We start from the raw sequence: 18,737 nt of genomic DNA on the forward strand, positions 1-18,737 counted from the left end.
AGTTTTAAATATAACCTTTGTTGTTAAAAATGGGGACTAACACTTTTCTACCATTCTTCTGGCATCCTCTCTCCTGCTAGTAATCTATTGAATAAGTTGGTCAAAAACTCCACAGGCACCTCTCCAAATTGCTTCCATACTGCCACTGGTATGTCATCAGGACCAACTCCCCCCCCCCCCCCCCCCATTCTGTTCAGTGCCTATCTAACTTCCCCCTTACTAATTGTTGCCACTTCCTGGTCATTCACACTTTCCTCTTCTACACCCCCTTCTCTATTTTCTTAATTCATTAACTTCTCAAAGTACTCTTTCCATCTACTTCGCACACTACTGGCACCAGTCAACATTTCCATCACTATCTTTAATAACCTTTACTTGCTCCATATCCTTCCCATCTCTATCCCTGTCTGATCAACCTGTAAAGATCCTTTTCTCCCTTACGTATCCAACCTGGTGCACATGTCGTCATATGCCTCTTGTTTACCCTTCATTCTTGAATGTACACTATAAAATAAACCAAAACCATTTAACCTCAATGAATTACAATTTGGACATGCAGAATACCATCGTTTTTGGATATAAAATACATCATGTCACACAGTTCAACAAATAAAGACTTGCAGGCAGAAGGTTTTTAAGTTGTTTTTATTTTTTATTGGCCACCATTTGACATTTTCCCCACATCAATCTGGATATGATGGAATGCTTTAAGTATCTCATCACTGTACAGATGTCAATTGTATCACCTCACTCTACTCATGCCACCACTTATTACACACACACACTTGACTAGGAAAACTAGCCATTCTTAGCACACACACACACACTTGACTAGGAAAACTAGCCATTCTTAGCACACACACACACACACACACAAAAATATTGCGCAAGTAGAGTGAATTGGGATACAGAAAGTACAGTGTGGTCAATGGGTGGTGCTGGGCAACTGCGTCCTCCTGTATAAGATTAACAAACACTTGTCTCAGACCAAACTTGAAACATTGCACATCTGGCTGTGTAGTAACCACAAAATCTCGAAAAAAGCATGAACACAGTGCGACTTTTCAGAACTGGCTCCCATAAGAGGAAAAAAACAAAAAAATCCATGGCCTGAGTGTGTGTCCAAGTGCCATCTCTTGCCCCAACAAGCCCAACTGGCTACAACTGGGCACAATGGTCAAAACATATGGGAAAAAAAAAAAAAATCCTAAATTAAAAATAAAAAAAGTTAAAGACATTAAATAAAACATTCCGCCCCCACAAAAAAAGTTAGCATTTGTTCTTTTAGAAAATAGTCAGTAGGTCCCCAGCGTGTGAGGAGTTAATTGTTTGGGGATGGCAAGGATAAGAGAAAGTACTGTACGTTCCGCCATCACTTACAGAAGGCAGTTTGTTCAGATATTTATCTTGGCTACATGTGGGGTGGTGGAGGGGGGGGGGGTCTAGAGGGGGCTTTTTGCTATGCTGTGAAGGATCATTTTAGTGGAAAATAACAGATAGACCCTTTGTCCCCTGAGAGAACCTTTACAAAAGCCATCACCCTAACACCAAACTCCATGAGTGCAGACTTCCTGATGAATGCTAAGGTGTACTCTTTTTGAAGGAGCAAAACTAAATTGAAGATTATCACCGTGCTATTGTTTAAAAAAAAAAAAAAAAAAAAAAAACCAAGAGTTGTCATGGAGGTTTGCAGCAGCATCAAAACCTTCATGGAGGTGGCGTGCTGTGCGGTTTGCTCCCCCTTCCCCTAAATAGAACAAGACCCATCATGTCGGGGAGCGACGCATGTACTGAAATACTGACTGGCCGACTGTTGGACTGAGAGGGGACTAGAAAAGGGAAATAATGGTCTCAGTAGAGGGACGGGATCTATATTAGGCGTGAAGGTAGTGGGGGGTGGGGGGCGGAGCGGGACCGTCTTCTGCCAGCTCTTTACAGCTCGTCATGTTCATCCTCGCCATCGGAGTCTTCTTCCTGACCATCATCCACATCATCCAAATCCTGGAAATCATTATGACGCATGTTAAGATTTACCGCAATCCCACAACTAGTTCAAGTATAGAAGCCACTTAACATTTTCAAAGGATTTAGATGACCGTGGTACTTTGATTTAAGATTTCAAGTCATTCTATAATCAAGCCACTATATAAACAAATGACCCCCGCATTCAGCAAACCACACAAAAGCAAATCCTCTTCATTTCGGGTGAATGGGGCAGTTGTAAGTAAAGCACCCGGAGCAACATCTATAGCGTCTTTTTTCCCCCCCTTAAGATTTTACCACAGAGCCACCAAAGATGCCTGTTTATGGTCCATTCATATTTATATGTAGTATATATTTGTATAAATAAACGCATGAAAGACAGCCATAAAGAAAATTTTAAAATGCAAGTTCAGCTTCAAAGAATCATAGCTATGCTTGTTAGCACCAAGTTAGCCATCTTGTGTACTGTATTGGTCACATGATGTTCTACATATAGTGGATCTACTCTTGAATATGTCAATGCTCCCCAGCAAGGCTCACTAAAAATTGTCCCACATTTTCCCCCCCAAAAATGTAAAGAAATTTGTTTAAAACACATTTTGTAAAGTCTTATAACATTGTAGATACATTTGTATTGGATGCATGCTTCTATGGGGTGTGGCAGTGTGAGAGAAATCAGGAGCCAGAATTGAGGCTGCCTATGAAGGTCTGGGTAGAGATTGGCAGCCTACACTAACAGCAGTAGTCGCAGCAGCAGCTTCTTGCTAGTGTTTTGAGAGTTTATCCCATTCAATAATCGGCAGAAAGGGCCTCGCCTTGCCCACATGGAGAGAAGGTTTATATGCTCAATTTGTTTCCACTTCCCTCAAAAGGCCTTTTAGAGCTCACTTATAAAAAATCTTGACCTTGAAAAATTCACCACAATTCCAAATTTATCTATCTCAGACTGGGACAGTCGTGACCTCTTACTTGCATGGTCATTCCCAGTCTAGTCTGAGGACAGCTGGGGCAGGGATAGAGTTGCAAGATGCTAATGTTAGCTGCGAGTCTCGCACGTGTGCCACTGCATGCATCTGTTTTCACAAGCAAATCCCAGTAAACAGTTGACAGCTGTATTCGATTTTTGCGGTCATTGATGGGCTGCACCAGAATTAGACTTCTGAGAAGGTGGTGGGCTAATAAAAGCAGTCCGAAACACACTAGTAAACTTCACTGTGCTCACGAATGAGGCGGGCTACTTAAAAACCAGCAGGCATCGACATACGATTGGTATCACAACATAACACCTTTGGTGAGATTTAAATGATTTAAACATTTTCACTTTAAATGCCTATTCCCACTATGCTATTTAAAACATCTATTTGAAGTATTACGATAAGACCTAAACAAATTACATATCAAAACCTGTCCTTTCAGGGTTTTTTTTTTTTGGGGGGGATGGTTCCCACTAGGCCTCCAAAATCCTAAAGGATTAAGTGCAATCTAATTTGACCCCTTGAGACTTTTTGCGATACTTATCTTGCTCTTGTTTCAGAAAGCTCAACGGTGCTGAAAAGCACTTTGGATACGCGTTCAAACTGAAAAGCCTTGAGGACCTGTATAAAACTGTCTTTGTGAAGATGCAGAACAAGGATAAAATTATTGTGGGGGGCAGAAACACCGTAGTAGTCATGGAAATATTTTAAGTGGTACAATACAAATGAAAAATTAATCAATCCTGGTGACAGGAATTTCAGACAGCTTTTGAGAACACAGATTTTAGTTTGCAACCGTGCACTGCAGATCTAATTATGTACCCAATATAAGTGTACACCGATTTGCTGAAATATTAACCTGCCTTGGCTTTTTAACACCTTTTGATGTAGCTGCACAAATTACTCAGTCTTGAAGTGGAATGAGGATGGCAGAAAAATGTGCATCAAAATTCCCCCCCCTAAAGTCAGTATCTTGTACAATCACCTTTCACATCAATCACAGCTGCAAGTTCACGAGTTTGCCACCAGGATTTTTGCCAATTCCTTCAATGGAAAAGTGTTCCAGCTTCTTGCACACGGGTCCAGGTTTTCCTCAAGATCAGCACTGAATTTAGTACCAAACATGTTTTGTCAGCTCAGACCCGTTTCCCAGGTGACTGCTGTTGAGGACATCCCCACACCACGACACTTGACACCACTGTCTTGAGTCGTTTTGTTCTCGGTGTGATGAAATGTTTTGGATGTGGACCAGACGAGTTTTTCCTTGATGGCTGAAAAGGTATCTTTCAGTCTCATCTCACAAAAACACCCGTTTTCATACATACGCTTTGGGAGTCTTGCAAACTCAAAACATCACTTTTTAATGTTTTTTTTTAAAGCCAATAATAACTGCCATTTTCAAGCCACCTAAAGCACAGCTATATGGAGTAGGAATCTTATTTCAGTCAAAACTGAAATGGTTCAGTCGCTGTAGCTCCACCAATGTTACCTTTCAACTTTTCAAGGTACTCTAATTGGTTCCATCAGAACTTTTTAGGACTTTCATTACAAAAGAAGTGAATTCATATCCAGCCATCTTTACACTGCTTATCCTCACAACGTCGCAGGTCTGCTTAAGCCTATGCCAGCTCACTGGGGGAGAGGTGGGGTACACCCTGAACTGGTCGCACATGCTTACTTTTATTTTATCCAAGTTGTTTCTCATTTCACTTAAAGTATTTGGTGCAGAGCCATCAAATTAAACAAAAAAAGCATTTCATTTACAAGTTTCAAATGTAACAAAACATGTATTATTTTTAAAAAGCCAACAACCCTGCTATAAACAGTTTCAATATGTGCTTTCAGTATAAGACTCGTTGATGCTACCAAGTAGAGCAGTGGTTCCCAAAGTGGGGTCCACGGACCCCCAGGGGGTGAAAAACATCTTTCCAGGGGGTCAGCGACACGATGTCTGATACAGAGTAACAAAATATTTTTCTGAAGAAAAAAATGTTTTTCTTCTGTCTCGCTATGTCTCACAACCTATCTATCCTATTTTGAGCCCAGCCCAGATGAGTGATTCAGGCAGCGCCACACCCCAGCCAGACAGTGCCAGTGGCTTACATTACATTATTTGCGAAAGCTGAGGTTGGGGGTCCAGAAGCTTTTTGAACGACTCACTCGAGGTCCGGGCCCAGGTTGACTTTGGGAACCACTGAAGTAGAGAAATTTACCTCAGCATCAAAGTCGTCCTCATCATCGTCGTCGTCGTCATCTCCAGCAGGGGCACCTCCCTCCTTACCGCCGCTCTCGAGGAACTTTGTGAGGCCTTCCAGTGTTCTCTCTCCATTGTAGTCAATCACCTGTTCAAACAATTTTCATAAATACAATAATTTGCTCAGATGTGATTTTTTTTTGTGGTGGGGGCTGCATGTGAAAAGGACAAAGTCAATTCAGCTACCATCTGCCATACAGTGCTTACTTATTTCATATGGGTTGCTTCATGAGTGATAGAGAGTGCAGAAATGAAAGCACAAGACTGAGGCAGGAATGTACTGCACCAAACCAACAAATGTGCCCAAGCTTGAGGTCAGCAGGCTCAAATTTCCAGTTAGCAATGCTTAAAAAAAAAAAAAAAAGAAAAAAAAAAACATTTGGGATGTAAGGAAACACTGCCAGAAATTATACCATATTTCTACATGTTATAAAAGGTCACTACATGGTTTATAAAATGTTTTAGCTTATTATACAAATGACTGCAATACCTTGCGCTCTTCTCCTGCAGGGAAGAATTTAAGAGTAGGGAAGCTGTGAACTTTGACAGCCTCGACCTCATTGGCTGTGGAATCCATCTTGGCCACAATGATGTCGGCACTGTCCTTGTACTTCTCTCCCAGCTTTTCCCAGATTGGGTTTAGCTGCTTGCAGTGGCCACACCAAGGGGCATCTGCAACAACAGTACTTTTGAAATCCATCCATTTTCCATACTGCTATCCCTCACTAGTGTTAAAGGAATGCTGGAGCCTATCCCAGCTACATTCGAGCGAGAGGCAGGTTATGACCTGAACCGATTGCCAGGCAGTTGCACTTGCATTCACACCGCCGGCCAATTTGGAATCTTCAACTAACCTACCATGCATGATTTTGGAATGTGGGTGGAAACAGAATTACCCGGGGAAAAACCCAGGAGAACACAGAACATTACCCAAGCGGCAGTTTGAAGTGTCTATGAACAACAATGTTAAGAGACAAAAGGCACATTCAAAACGGGCCATGTTAGAAGAATGGCTTCCATGGCTGGAAACGGACTACTGTCATATGCTGGAGCCAGAGATAAATAGCACTGATGCCTGTGTTGTCTGGCGAAGCAAAACCCACTCACCTGTTGACAGATGGGCACGTGCTAAACGCCAGCTGATTAAAAGACTAAACCTAAAATAACACACATTTGGATGGGAATCACTGGTGAATAGTGCAGCAGCTATTTTTAAGTGGGTCTTTTCAGCAGGAGTGGCAACGAGATGGTATGTATGAAGCCTGACCAGCTACTCTTGGAAATGAAAAAGGGTTTGGAGTGACAGTAAGACAGGGTCATTCGTTCTGAATTGAGATTGACTGACACCTCTTGAACATGTCAACCAGTACAAAACAGATGGTGACTTGCCATGTTTTTAAAAACAAAATCTTACAGAATTCGACAAAGACGTTCTTCTTTGGATCAAAGGCGACCTCCTCAAAGTTCTTGCCAACCAGAACCTTGACAGGGGTTTTGTCCCAGTCTTCAGGAATGTCTTGACTCATCAGATGAGGCTGTGGGGACAATACAACTCACTCCATGTTCTACATCCCATTTTAAAAATGTTTTTCTATAAAAGACTAGCATGTCCCAGGCTCAACCATGTAGCTAGTAGAAGCATTGCTCATTTATAGGAGTTTCAAACCATCACTTTCATTTAGGGTTCATTCAGTATTTTGCAAGTGCTTTGTCTAGTATCTTAAGCTTTTCAAAGGGAAATGAGAGTCAAACAGCACTGTCAGTTATGTTACCTTCAGTTTGCCGTCTATAAATTGTGTGCAGAATGCAACTATTCCCTCTGCAGTGATGGCATCACTCTCTGGTTTGTATTTGGTCATCTCATCCTCCAGGGTGATGAGGCGGATAGCAGGGCACTCCTCTTTCTTCAGACCGAAGAACTCCAATATACGCTGGTTGTCGTCCACATCACTGTCGATGAAAATGAAGAGAATCTGGACAGGGGGAGACGGTCGTTTGAACTCAGGTGACAGACATTGGGGCCTAGGAAGAGTTGTCTTACCCGTCCTTTAAAAGACTCTGCAGCTTTCTTGAACTGGTCCATTTTGTCCTGGAAGTCTGAGGATGCTTTTGGCAGAAACATGAGAATGTGGGACTTGATCTCTCCGCCAAAGATTTTAGGGGCAGTCTACGGGTGACAAATAGAAAAACATCACTGACCACACTGCTTTTTACTTTTGAAGGGAGTACATATGAACAAAGTAGAAATAAGATCAAAGACGTGCACAAGTCCACAAATTACCTGCTCGGTGAACTCAATGACCAGAGGAAGCTGGTTGGATTTAACAAAGGACAGGATATTTTCTTTGGTAAGGTCGCCATCAAAGGTGTTACGCCCCTCATCAAACTTAAAATACAGAAAAGAGAGAGAAAAAAAAAAGTCAAAAAATATAGACCTGGTGTTCCAATCTTGTCTACAGGTGAGCACCAAAAACAGATATACCAGTCACCACTCCCAAATCTCCTGGTCTTCCTTCCGGGATTTGAGAGTGCCCCAGGGGTGAAGGAACTTATTACGCGTTAAGAATAGCTACAATGAAATATACAAAGGAGCTCTTGCCGGCAAACGAGCGTGGAGAGCTGTTTGGCAAATGCCATGCTGGCAGCTATTGGCCATGAAATTTAAAACCCTGTTGTCATGAGCAAGGGGACGTTCCCAGCTGCCGATTAACAGTCGCTACTTTGAGATGGTTAGTTAAGAGTTGACATTACGGCAATTTTTTTCCATTAGGCTCAGATCTTCACAGGACCACAAAACCGTCAACATAAGTATTGACTTGTGCTGACAGTTTGGAGACATTCTCAGAGCAGATCTTGCTGGCCGAAATTAGCGAAGAGTGGATTGACTCTCGGAGGTCAACGGCATCGCATTACTGACATAAATCAAAGACACTTGCAGACTTAAATGTAATTAAAAAGGGCTCACGAGACACCACAAATGACCAATTTAAGATGTAATTTCTACACGCGAACTCTTTAAAGTCAATTCAGGATTTTAGCCTGGGGCAATCTAATATTTGTGCCACTCTGCAACTTTTACAAAAAACAAAATGCAACAAGTCGTAGTTTGCTTTCTTCCTAAGTAGTGAAAAGTGAGTAATCCAGTGGTGCTTTAACATGTAAGCAAACCTTGATCTAGTTATGACCATTTGGTACACAAAGTCACTTGGTGTGTCCTGTATTACAGGTGCCACATCATGGCACACATTGTACAAAAAAATTTTCGCTGTCTTATTCTTGCACCCCACTTAGACTCTTGGTCTGACCAATTTCTTTTGCAGACTTCGATCAGACTACAGGATTTTAGCCACGATACTGGATTCATTAGCTCCTGCAAGCAATTTCTTAGATGGGGCCCAGACATTTTGTCAGGGACAAAAAAAAAAAAAAAAAAAAAAAAAAAACTTTGACAAACCACAATCCATGATAACCCTACAACACCAAAATGAAATTTCTAGCATGTGTGAATTTTGGCTATTTTATAGTGACAAACAGCGCACCTTTACGTTGACCAATGAGCTTCGATTGCCACACTCGCTGTTGTCAACTTTTATTCATCCACATGAACCATTGTTTCCTGAAGCTTGGAGAATGACTACAAAAATTGTCTGTATGCTGACATACAAATATGACTATAGTACTGGCTTGCTAGACTACGTAACATTCCGTTGCATGTTTTCAAGCTGTATTGTATTAATAGTACATGAACATACCCCAAAACTCCTTGAATGCATAGCAGGGATAATCCTGGAGCAATTTACCAATGAGAAAATCTCCCCATGTTCAAAACCAATGAGATTTTCCCAAAACTGATGAGATTTTTTTTATGAAAAAGATTATTTTTTCATATATACTTATTACATTTATTCATGTTGCAGTAATTTTAATGGATGTAAAAAAAGAGATAACACTAACTCTCAGTGTTTGTCTTCCATGCGTAGAAATAATTTCACTGAGCAGTTACTGTTTCACTATCTCACTTTCTACTGAGACCTTTTCCTTTTGGGTCAGTTTGTTGTAAACAGTGTCAGAAGGGAGTCTAGTGTTCTGAATATAGCTTCTAGGGCCTGAAGGAAGCCAAGCCAACGGACTTTGTGAACTTCTCTGCATTATAGAGTTGACTCATCTAACTTCTAAGTTGTCGTTCCTCTTGGCGGATATTTTGAAGTAATACTACACAGACTCTAGAACACCTTGGTAGTATTTCATGGCTATGGAAAAAAAAAAAAAAAAAAAAAAAAAAAGAACACAAAGGGATCAAGTGGGCCAGAAGATACAATTACACAGGTTGAAACATTTATCAAGATCAATCATCTTGATTAAAAGACTATTGCCTCGTTTTAACTTGATGTAATTTATCATAGTTATTTCGGATTCTCAAATTATAGCCGACAGCCAGAGGCAGATGGAGAGAAAAGTCACTTGATTGGTAAATATTTGAGACAGGACCCAGGTTACTTCCCTTGTCCAAATTTACGTCCTCTTCGTGTTTATTTATTAAAAAAATAAATAAATTTAAAAAAAAAAAAAAAAAAAAAAAAAAAGATGTCAGCAATTTTATTTGCTTTTGAATATTTACAGTTGGTCGGGTTACGGGAAACCTAAATTTTTATGAATGCCCGAGCAGATCGCATGCACGAATCACGACATACCTCCCTGCCAAAAGTAGGTCGATCTGTGGGTTTACAACATTGAGTCCGAAATCACTTCCGGGGCATGATTTCTGAGTGCTTGGACAAGCAAACATGGCGGTTGTTAACATTCCCATTGCTCGGGAATTCTGTTTTGTGAGATTTTAACCCCTCTATTAAATGAGAATTTATCACGTTAGTCAAATTTTTAAGCAACTTTCTGAATTTTAATGCATGAATATTGTGGAATTGCGCCCTGGGATTATCCTGCACAAGCAACAACTAGATGCTTTTCTGCTTTGTTCGCCTAGCCACCCTCACAACAGAATGGCACAATCCATCGTTATTGCTATGGTACGGAGCAGTGACATGCTTTCTGGTGCCGCCTCACGACACTGTTTGATTTGACAAGTTAATACGGTGGTATCATAGTACGTTGGGGAGTGTTGCCACGTTGTGACCGAGATATGACAAGATTTTATGGCAGTAGTCTCACAACTGCAATAAAAATAAACTTGTATTCCGATACCACTGAGGCAGTGCTATCCTATCTTTATGAAGCCGAAGCATATTCTTTACAGTTTAAAAAGCTCACGGCACACCAACAAATAAAATCACAAAAAGTACATACGTTATTGTATGTACACTACTTACTACCCTTTAATATAAGTATTAATTTGTTCAGTCTGTTGCTATGACTCACAGGCATAAATAGATGAACAAAGATACAATGATTGTAAATATAATTTTAGAACAATTAAGTATATGAGTATATATATTAAATGAACAGGTCATTTAAAACAGACATTGCTCCATCTTTGCAATCGGCTCAGTGATCATTTATTTTTTTTAACTCACTGGTCGACCCCAAAAAAGCTGAAGTGTAAAGCCTGGTAGTTACAGTATGCTTAATGACATTGTGTAGACATCTCTGGAACACTTTAGTACAGTTTAACAATTTCTCTATGGCTAAAAGAGTAAGCGCGCGAAACTGCTCATGAAAGAGACCCTCAACCCCCCCCTCCATGTTGCCATCAACGGACTAGCCAGGTTAACCCATTCATGGGCAGTGTCCCATTTTTGGGACATCATGATTGTCAGGCATTATATCCTACAGTAAATCCAAATATTTAAGTGTTTTAATCTAATTCTGATTCCGGTTTTTGGGACGATCTACTAAGAAAACCCAAGTACCTTCTCGCGGGCAGCGAACCATTTTTTGGGACAAGATTATAAATTAGTTAAGTCATCATATAACTTAACCATAAACCAAAAAAGTGTTATTTCCTTGATTGTGGCCTGTTAGGAGACTTATCTCAATAAGGCAAAAAGTTGCCACCCTGCCCATGAATGGGTTAAGTTTGGATTAACTTTTACATTGTCCCTTATTACTCGACTGTCGAGTATATCCCTTATGCATGATGCAATGATAATGAAATGGCACTCACCTTCTTGAAGAGAACAATGCCATCTTGAGAGACCTCGAACTTCGTGAAAACTGCATCGTCTGAGGTAGTGCCAAAGGGAATGTCTTCTACTGCTTCAGCTGCTTTTTCGAAAGCCTTGGCCCCGACTGACTCCACATCCTACGAACAAAGGTTTGTCAATATTTTACAATAATGAAAGAGCGAGGTCAGAAGGACGTTCAAGAAAATAGTCACTTACCTTAAAGAATCCAATGACCACCACCTCATGGGGCTCAATAAAAGACTGTGCAGCAGTGACATCATCTAGTGTGGAAACCGCTGGGCCGGTGCGTTTCTTTAGCCAGTTGATAAAGTCGTCGGCCTGCCTTCCAGCTGAAACAGGAAATTTCAATATCTTATAAAAGTTTACCAGTTTTGTATGAAGTGCCTGAAAGATATTTGAGTAAAACGACAAGCGTCTTTGTAAATACAAGTTGAAATTGTCAACGAACAATCTTTTAAAAACAATGTACTATAATGTGTAAGACTAAGAAAACTGAGTAAAAGTACATTTATGAAATGTAGTGGCGTAAAAACAAAGTTGACAGAAATACAAAAAAAAAGTACAGCTATGAATTATTTGGGCTCCGTGACTATCAAAACACTGCATTTCAAATAAATGTTAGTCTTTGAAAAATAAAAATGATTGCTACATTTTGACAATTCACTCATGTTTACATGAGAGTGCAGGTGCTATTTTGACCTATATTTCCTAATATCTTTGAGCATGTAAAAGGATTCCCGCTTCTTTAAACAGACTGACCCAGAAAGATTTGAATTACAAGCCAAGGAGGTACTGTAACACTTTCGGAAAACTTTGCCAAAAATGAATGAATGAAGTCATGACCATTTGGTTTTCTAAAAACTAGCGCCTCTCTAGTGTCAAATGGAATGGAGCCCAGGCCACAGAGTCCAGTATACGTGACTGAGTGCACATTTCACCAAAGACCGAACCAACTCCAACTCTTTTCTACTGCCACCTTGAGCCAAGCAGAATCAAATGACTTGTTCTGCACGTTAGTTTAATCGCACAGATGCTCAGACTAGCGCTTGGACTTGGAATTCATATCTAGTGTCCTACTTCCTGTACCCTCAAAGCATATATGGGCCAGACCAAGAATTTGTTTGCATGGGTAAAACAAACCCCCCAAAAAGTCCAGACAATCAAGTGGATCTTGTGTGTCCACGGATAGCACAACAGGGACTTCAAATGCTGTAGTTGTTGGATTTGCAATTTAAAGAGATTTACTAGGCAGATGAAAGAACATAAGTCTATTCTCAACTAAATCAGACTTTTAATCGTCATACATTTAATGGGTTTAAATAAACATGAATAAAAGGGACTCATTAAAACAGAAGAGAAGAATTCCACACAATTAACTTTGATTTTGACCTAGCTTTTACACACGACTTCAATATTTTAGCAACTGGAACTTCAAGTAAACTAATTTTTTGGATACCGTCACCCACCAAAAGGGTTGTTAATTTAATTATTCTTAAAAAGTGGTTAACGTTTTACACTTATGTATTCACACCAGGAAATGCTTGCTTGCTTGATCTGAACCGCTTTAAAACAAAAATAGTTTGGTGTGGCTCATACTGACATTGTACATTTTGCTAGTGAATTACGGCTGCACAATGAATCCCATTTGAATTGTGATCGCAATTTGACTGCCACAATTAAATGAGGCTGACCATCAGCGATCTTTTTAATATTTAAAATCCAGGTGCTGCTGCTACATACGCTATGTGCCAAATATGTAACACTGCCCGCAACTAAGAAAGCCAGCCACCAGAGGGCGAACAGATTGCCAAGACCTCAATAAGGTCCTGCTGTGCCTCTGGTACCAACTTCAAAATAAAAGCCTAACTTGGCATGATGTCCAATGTAGTAATTTATGAAACTTTTATTTTGAAGTTTGAGAGCTCAGCAATCTGGTGTGGTGGTGATGTTACACGAAGACAATTGTTATACCACCTGCCATGACTTCATTTTCTTATAGTTCTACAATGACAACTGTCAGTGTGGCCCTGCACAACTGACCACTGGTCCAACAGAAAAACAGACATATGGTCCTTGACAATTCATTATATTGTGATAGTTTTCCAAGTGAAGAGCTCGTGCTTGTAGTCTGTCTTATTGCCTTCCATTCATCAACTGTATTTGCTTGCATTAAAGTCCTAATCCAGAGGAAATGTATTTGATTTGTCAATAATTCAAATGGAGCTAAAATTTCATTAAAAAACATTTAAAAAATTCTCAACACAACAGAAATGAAATAGTCAGTCAATTTCAAGATTTTGTTTGAAATGTCGCTTAGATTTGGCAAGTTCCGGTACTCTCCGGAACATTACAGGAGAACAACTTTCAATTTGTTAGCGCATCACTGACCTGCTGAATGAAGTGTGTAATGTTTTATGCCGAAGAGTCGGGTTAGTGATACGTAAATGCGCCATGTCATGCAAGAGAAATGTCTATTTGCCTATTTGTGTCACATCAGACTTTTAAGACAGCGCTGGTTTGATTACAAGCCAAGTCAAATTAATACACCCACTCACTTAAAGACTACGATATTACTCGTGATCTTTCCAAGTAAAAAGTACTCACGCTGCTTTACATGCGCAGTACGATTCCACTATTTTATCCTGTTGGAGTTCAAAATGAAGTTTGAGAGGTGTCAAACTTTTTTGCATCGATCACCAACATTTCACTCCAAGTCTGACACTGCATCGTGCGTGAAATAGTTGAGATCTCTCCGTAGAACTCTTGGAGAAGTCTAATGGATTTGGCAAAAAACAATCCAATAGTATCCAGAATACGCAATTTTGGAAGACTGTGGGGCATGGCAACTGTAGTTGGGGGGGCGGAGATAAAGATCGTCATTCGGAAAGGTCCATTGTTTGGTATTGGCAAGTATCTATCTCGTTTTAAATGTGAGTACAATAGCGATACAGATATATATGTCAGCTAATATCCGCATCCATGTGATGTTTAGGAAGTGGTGGAATTTGTACACTGTATAAAGTTAGTGTACTGTTGATGCTGAGGTCTTCCTCAAATTTGACTATGGCAGTGTGTGCTCTCAAATGTTGGGCGGGGGGTTCTGGTCCCCATTAACTGCAAAAAATGAGGGATTACTGTACATTGATTTTTTTTTAAACTACTCATTTATGCTTAAAGATCCATTTCGAACTGAAGACCATTACATAGTTTGTTAAAAAGTAGTCCAGTAGTAGTACTTTAGAGGTTACTCTGACCAGTCAAACTGTTTAGAAGTTTAGCCTTTGTGCATTCATCAAATTCAAATTTACATGCATCTATTTCAAAAGACTACAGCAGTTTAGCACAAGTTTCCAACTACTGCTTACCTGAATATTAAAATGTGAAAGCAGTTAAAAGCTGAATATTAAAATGTGGAAGCAGTTAAAAGGCCTAGATTGTTTACAGGATTTTGGATAGCAGCTCTTAAATTGGAACAAGTGAAATGAACCAGTTTACAATGAAGTTGTATTTAAGATCTGTGTGCAAAGCATGTTCCTTCAAGACCGAGCCAGACTACATGAGAGACTGAATTCTCTACCAGTTTCAAAGAAAATCTTGCATGATTGCTTTGAAAACAGCCATCTACCGGCACCATAGCTGATTAAAAAAAAAAAAAAAAAAAAAAGTTTACCTGAATACTCTTTGGGAGATTCCTTGTCTCCTCCCTTGAAGAACTTGATGGTGGGGTATCCACGGACACCAAACTCTTGGGCCAGTTCGGTCTCTTCAGTGGCGTCAACCTTAGCCAGGCGGATCTCGGAACCTTCTGCTTTGAGCATGCCGGCAGCCTTGGCATACTCTGGAGCCAGGGCCTTGCAGTGACCACACCATGGGGCATCTGGAGGATGCGATAGAGAGAAATTAACGAGTGCACCACCAGGTTTGGAAAACAGTTCTGGGGCATGTTCAGGAAAAAAAAAAGTTGAAAACATGTAAATATATGAAGAGATTACTAACCAGATTATAGGGAAAATATAAAACAGATTACACATTTGGTAAACAATGGATTTTAATGTTTCCGGTGATAACAGGTTTTTTTGTTTTTGTGCTTGGGTTAAAGCAAATAAATACTTTGGCTCCATCTTGTCCCATCTCAGTCCGCACAAAACTGGATTGAGGTTCACAATAAAGTATTGCCTGGCTTATCATGCAGCAAGGGGGCTCCTCAACTGTCACGAAAGTAGGTAAGACTTTCATCATGTGTACAAAACAAAAATACAGAATATAAACAGCTCAAATGTTTCACACTACTGCAGAGCTTTCAGGCAAAAGGTAGTGTCTATGTAGAACTATTTTGCATACATGCAAGGCGTCGTAGCGCTATTAACATCAAAAGGGAACATTATAAAACGTGGTATGGCTCACTGCCATAATGAAATCTATCACCAATTCAAAGCATACCAGGTAGGCATGTGACATGTAAAAGACTTCCGTTCATGTCAAATGAGTGTGGATAATTGTGCATTTGAAATCTTGCTCCCGACTGGTTGTTTGACGAGGCAACTACCTGAAAGTCTTAGTATAATATAGCTATGCAGCTGCTCAAATATAGCAATTAAATGAAGTCATTCCCTGGAAAATAAGTGGTAATATTTTGTTTACTTTGGTAGCAATCAAATGCAGTCAAATTTGAGTACTGTATACCTCCCTTATATTGTGGATCACACCGTTCTTACTCTTTATTTAGTATTTGTACAATATTTGCCTTACTTGTTTTTTTGAAGGTGTTTTATTAAAGAAACAAAGTACAAGAACAGCCACAGCTGTATTTAAACAGGCTATTTCTAGATCATGGATTTCACTAATTACAAGTGTGGTCTGGAACATAACCCCAGCAATGGCAGTGATTACTGTACTTCATGCTATTGCGCATCAGGTAAAAGCGCCCGTGTGTTTCCTTTTCAGACTGAAATCATTCTAATTGACATTCTCCGCTCAACTGCTTACATGTGAGATGAAGGGACCTATTCCGATCTGGCGTTTTACATGCGCCACTACAATTGATCAGAACAGCAGCTTAACAGAGGGTCAAGATGCGCAGATCTATGCACTTGCAGTCTACCAAGGTGCATTCTGCTGGAGCCAGGAGAGCATGATGCACTGGTCCCTTCTTGGACAAACCCCGAGTGCACTTTCATATATATGTTACACAATAAAGAACAGCCATATCTTGCTTGTACTGCAGGTCCTCGGTAAATCAAGTCATCTTTGAAATTTTACACAACTACTTTTAGTTCACACAATGAGGTTGGTGGGTTGTGACCAAATAAAAAAAAAAAAAACGTTTAATACAATGTATCAAGATGTTAGTTTGCAAAAAAAATTTCAAGCGAATGGTCAGCATTTTTTTTCAAATGTTTTGAAATAATGCTCTAAAAATTTATTTATCAACAGTATGCAAAATAGTAATAAAATGCTTTGAAATATTGAACATTTTAAGATTAATTCCACTGCTCGACTGTTTTAGGTTTTTGCCATAAGTGTCATTTTAGCAAATGTACTCAGGTACTTTATGCATGTGTAGTGTCAAAGTGAGAATTCTGGTGGTATGTCAATGAGAGGGACAGTATATTCACTCACAAAGCAGGAATTATTGGTACAGAATAAGGAAGAATTAAATGATTATTGGGAATAATAAATTATCTGACAGTGGGTTCGGGGAAGCGTCATTCAATTAAGTTTGGACATGAGACCGAAACTGTATTTTGTTGGATGCACAGATTAACTTAGTGTTAGGTTCTGAAAAGGGCTGAACTTGTCAATGTATTGCTGCACATATACAGGTTTGTGTAATTGATAAATGCAATCCAGCGATGCTGCACCCACAGGAGAAATGTAATCCATGATGTTTTGATTTAGATCTGCAGCTAGCACCACCCTTATTAGTCATTGTAAAAAAAAAAATTGGATTTGCCAGTCATTGTCATATGGAGGGTAAGATGAGGGGTGGTTTTCTTAATTTAGACAGGACAAAATTCACAAACTGGGCAAATTTCAGCAAGTCTAATAGGGTGCACAAAGTTGACTAAATTCTTGATCCTTGGGATATTTTGACAAAAGCATACTAAACACAAAACACCTCTGGGAACTCTCAAATTGAATTAATTGTCAAGCTTTCAAAAGTTTAATCAGTTTATGATTTAGCAAGGAAATGCCTTTTTTTAAGGCTGTGCAATCTGTGTAAACAAGGTGATGAACGCCTGTGAAGTACACGTCAACTTAGCTCCACATCCCAACTGAGATCCCGCCCAGACGAGAAACGAGCAATCAAACAAAACTTCATCCCACCCAACTTCGACTGGTTGTCTTATGAATGGTCCAAGGAGAGTCATGCAGTTTGGTAACGTCAACAACGAAACGAGCTTTGAACGACACGTATGGTGGACTTATTGAACAGCGACCAAGTCACCAACAATGCCCCTTTTCTTTGCATTGTTAAAATGACAGCAAAGAAGTACATTTTCTGTCATCTCGGTCAGAAACTCATGATGGAAAAAATGAAACTACAACATGGGCAGACTCCAGTAATTAATCACTAAGCAGGGACAACCTGTCGAACGTGACAAAAGTTTACTGCTGGCCCCCGTTAGCTTGCACGCTAATATGACAAAACGACGAGTCAGTACAACAAATTAGCTCGCGAAATTGTGCCAGCGGTTGTCATACTCACAGAATTCCACCAGGATGTCGGGGTGCGCTTGGAGAGCCTCCTCGAAGTTACTCTTCTTCAGGACCAGAACGTCATCTTCCTCCGAGATTTCAGCCCGACTGGCTACAGCTAACGTGCACAGGATGACAAACTTGAACATTTTTGCGTTCGAAGGTTCTTACGCAAAAATAAAAAAAAACAATAGAGGGCCGGGAGCTAATGTTTCACGGCAAAGTTGAGCCGATCAAGTTACTGGTTATTGTGTTGTTAATCGGAGTCGGAGTAGCTTGCTAGTTTGTGTCTACCGCTACTAACGTGGCAGACAGTAGAAGGGGGGGTCAGCGCATTGCGCATGCGTATTTATCAGGCCCGAAGCAGTTCGTGTTGAATTGTGACTGGACCGCAGCTGCCCGCACCTGGAAGTGAAAGCCTCCTCCAGTGACGTCACATACTACGTCTCAATTCCTTTATGGTCATGTCCGTTTGCAGCCAAGGCACGCGATTTGCCATTATCGTAAGAGGGCGACGCCATGGGAAACTCAGACACGTCCAAAGACGTACCCTTTTGCACGTCTTTACGCGTTAAAATGTACAATATGTTCCTGATTTGCACCATGAACTAAATGGAGTTATTTTGTATTGCCATTTCTTGTGAACTCATGCAAATTAATCCATCCTCCACATTCATAAATACTACG

General features: G+C 40.1%; 1 protein-coding gene across 1 annotated transcript; it reads right to left on the reverse strand.

Annotated features, from left to right (window-relative positions):
- Positions 1 to 626: 626 nt before the first annotated feature.
- p4hb (prolyl 4-hydroxylase, beta polypeptide) lies at positions 627 to 18,391 on the reverse strand. Its single transcript, XM_061830484.1, has 11 exons — positions 18,061 to 18,391; positions 15,022 to 15,228; positions 11,547 to 11,680; positions 11,330 to 11,467; positions 7,493 to 7,597; positions 7,253 to 7,378; positions 6,984 to 7,184; positions 6,626 to 6,746; positions 5,702 to 5,883; positions 5,171 to 5,299; positions 627 to 2,001 (listed from the first exon to the last, which is right to left on the reverse strand). The coding sequence occupies exons 1-11, from the start codon at positions 18,197 to 18,199 to the stop codon at positions 1,933 to 1,935; spliced, it is 1,551 nt and encodes a 516-aa protein (XP_061686468.1). The 5' UTR covers positions 18,200 to 18,391; the 3' UTR covers positions 627 to 1,932.
- Positions 18,392 to 18,737: the final 346 nt, after the last annotated feature.

The sequence above is a fragment of the Syngnathoides biaculeatus genome, chromosome 9, assembly GCF_019802595.1.
Source record: "Syngnathoides biaculeatus isolate LvHL_M chromosome 9, ASM1980259v1, whole genome shotgun sequence".
NCBI lineage: Eukaryota > Metazoa > Chordata > Actinopteri > Syngnathiformes > Syngnathidae > Syngnathoides > Syngnathoides biaculeatus.